We start from the raw sequence: 2,957 nt of genomic DNA, 5'->3' as shown, positions 1-2,957 counted from the left end.
CTAGCATGCAAAATTAATAAAACCATATCTCATTTTTTCTTCTTTGTTACGTTGCAGCATTCGGGGTACCCAATTAGAGCCCACCCTGCGACAAAACACTACAAACTAAATTTAGAAATGTTTAAATATTTTGTGTGTTAAGTGTATTAGACACAAATGTCTGGACACATCATCAGTAGTTCTTGGGGTCCTCAGGTATTTTTGGTCTCTCAGCAAACAGATGCCCTTGCCCAGGCAACCAAGGCTGGGCTTGATCAAGACTTTTCTATGTCTGTGACATATTCTACAGATATAGACATTGAAACTGTAGTGAAAGGTGTATATGCTGCTGGTATAATGTCCATATGACTATAAACAGATGTTTTTCGCTATCTATTTTTGCTGGGGACTGCGCGGCTCTCAAAAAAATTAATGCCGAAATAAAAAGGAAGATTTTGTGAAGATTTTTGATAATGTGCTGCTCAGGTAGGCAGTGTGAACGAGCTACATAACAGGGTATCCAGGTGGTCAGAATGTTATGGCTGATTGGTGTATTTTGCACTCTTCCTCTCGTTGTGGCCTTCTCAAGGCAATCCTCCCAGTGGACAGCGAGTTCTAGTTTAAAGACTTGCTTGGATCATGTTGGGTTTCAATGTTGTTTCAAAGTTCCTGGAAACGTAAGCTGCTTCCCCAATCAACCTTTAGTTCCCGTCCGTGCGCCATTGCAAGCAGGCCAGTAGAGGTGGTCCTGGCAGCTGGTTTTGGCTTCTCGCCAGCTATGACAAAAGCAATGGTCTTCTTTGCTGGGCGTAAATGCTTACAGTGGTTTATCTGATTATAGATGGAGTCCGCTAAGGCACCAGCAGTGGCACCACTTGCCGAGAGCTTTCAAACAGCAGCTGAGGATGAGCTTTAGTGTGCCTCCCTTCAGTCACATGGGGCAAGCTGGTTACTCCACCTTCATTAAGCAGAACAAGTTGGATATACTTAGAATGTTGTAGACAGCCTGAATCAAGAATCTGAGTCAATGGGACCCAGCTATCCATAGATCACGAGACCTTGCGTTTAACTGCAATTCACAATGTAAGTTCACACAAAAGGTTATTGCCAATCCCCAGCAATATTGTGTTCTGAAGTGTTTTAAGTCACATCCTTCATCAGTATACATTTGGATGTTCTGGTCAGCACTAAAGGATAGATTGGAAGCTATTTATAAAAACGTGGTCAGTTTGAAACAAACCTATAAAAAAAAAAAAAGCAAAACTACAGAGTGAAATCCAAGTGTATTTTAAACAGCACTGAGTGGGTGCTCTGGCCTAATATACTGCATGTACTTAGATCATTTTCCCTCTCATCCCTTTGAGTGTCTTTTGATGTGAAAGCATCACAGAGCAGCTGGGCTGATGCACATGAGTTCAGTTTACTGGCATCAGGTTACAAGTTCCTGGGTTGAGAAGTTCAAATTTGTCAGAATAATCTTGCTGCGGTGTACCTCGAGTGGAAGCATGTCTGAACAAATCTTTGAATGATTGATATGACTGGTGCTATATCATTGGCATGAGAAATATAAACTAGGATTTTATAGTATTTACACTTGGGATAAAATGGCAATTGGCATCTTACAACAACTCGTCATCGGCCTACCTAAACAGAAAAATAGGTTGTTTGTTATTGCCAATTCTGTTTTGGCATCCCCCGACAGGTCCAACAAGTTGTCGTACCTAAACAACACGGTTACAAAGAGACTAAGAGTCTACAGCCATGCTAGTGGAGTTTGACCTGATGATGGCAGGAGATAAAGTAAGGGGATCACCAAATTGTAGGAAAAAATGTCTGAAACAAATTGCATGGCAATCTAACAAGTATAGAGATATTTTAATTAATAAAATATTAATCAAGAAGACAGTGAGCGCTGATATCTATGGTAAGTACAGAAGATAAAGCAAAAGGAGTTGTCTGTAAACTATGATGGATATTTACAATGGATATTTTGGTTTATTCACCTTTGTTTTATGTTGCAAATATGTTTGACCTGGGGGACCTTGACCTTTATTTACAATCAGTCAGATTTTTTGTTGCCATGTTTAGCCATGTACCTTCATCTCCACTGATCTCCCCTCTCAGACAAACAGGACTCCTGGTGATGGGACCAGAGAACAGTCAGAGTTACCAGCTGTTTAAGAACACCCTGCAGAGGAACAAGGTTCCTATGGTGGTCCTGACCTCTGACAACTTCAACCAGCACATCCCTCATGTCAACCTGGCTGTGGGAGATGGAGCATTGGTGGACATAACTGCTGGAGTTTTGTATGCTGACCGCACACTCAAGACTGTACAGGTACGGCACAGAGCATTAGGTAAGTTAGCTTCAGGAACTGATGTCATGAGTCAAAGCCAATCAAGTGATCCACTTTGGAGATGATATGGACTGCCCAGGTCAATGCAAGTTGAGACAAAGGCACATCCTCAATTTTGAAGGTAGCTGTGGTTAACGTATGTACAGTCAGTGCATCATATTTAATTCAGTGGTCAAATTTATGGGTATTATGCAGGGTACAAATGTTCTTCTTAACATACCTTCAGATGAAAATGCTTGTACCAAGCATACATGTCAACAGGTGCTGTACCAGGAGATGTTTTACAGAGATGCTGAGGAAATGAAAAAACCCAATAACTGCAGGAAGTTTGTGTAAAACCAGAGATTTGGTTGAACCAGATTATTTCCTGTGAATAATCAGAAATTAGTTTTCCTAATTTAATTTCCTAATATTTAATATAACTTTTGTCTGTTAACAAGTTAACTCTTGTTTGAACTTTTCTTATGCAGGACGAGGCTGCTTATCAGAGAGGGAAAGATCTATGAATATAGCTCGTGTTCAGGTCTTCAAAGTTTAGATCCTTAAAAAAATTGTCGGCTTGTTTTCAGCCTGTCTGAACGTCTGTGTAGCAAGTCTTGCTACAATCGGGGGTTCTCCCAG

At 40.8% G+C, this 2,957-nt stretch overlaps 1 protein-coding gene across 1 annotated transcript in view; it reads left to right on the top strand.

Moving 5' to 3' along the window:
* The window catches only part of pipox (pipecolic acid oxidase), a 17,314-nt gene that overhangs the window by 7,146 nt on the left and 7,211 nt on the right, over positions 1-2,957 (top strand). The window contains exon 3 of the mRNA XM_035680349.1: positions 2,104-2,317. Coding sequence (XP_035536242.1) covers positions 2,104-2,317 — 214 coding nt within the window. The remainder of the gene's footprint in view (positions 1-2,103; positions 2,318-2,957) is intronic.

The sequence above is a fragment of the Morone saxatilis genome, unplaced genomic scaffold (genome assembly GCF_004916995.1).
Source record: "Morone saxatilis isolate NCDOM2014 unplaced genomic scaffold, NCSU_SB_2.0 Contig8, whole genome shotgun sequence".
In the NCBI taxonomy this organism is placed as follows: Eukaryota; Metazoa; Chordata; class Actinopteri; family Moronidae; genus Morone; species Morone saxatilis.
Note: the sequence above shows the minus strand (reverse complement) of the source record. Positions and strands in the feature narration are given on the sequence as shown.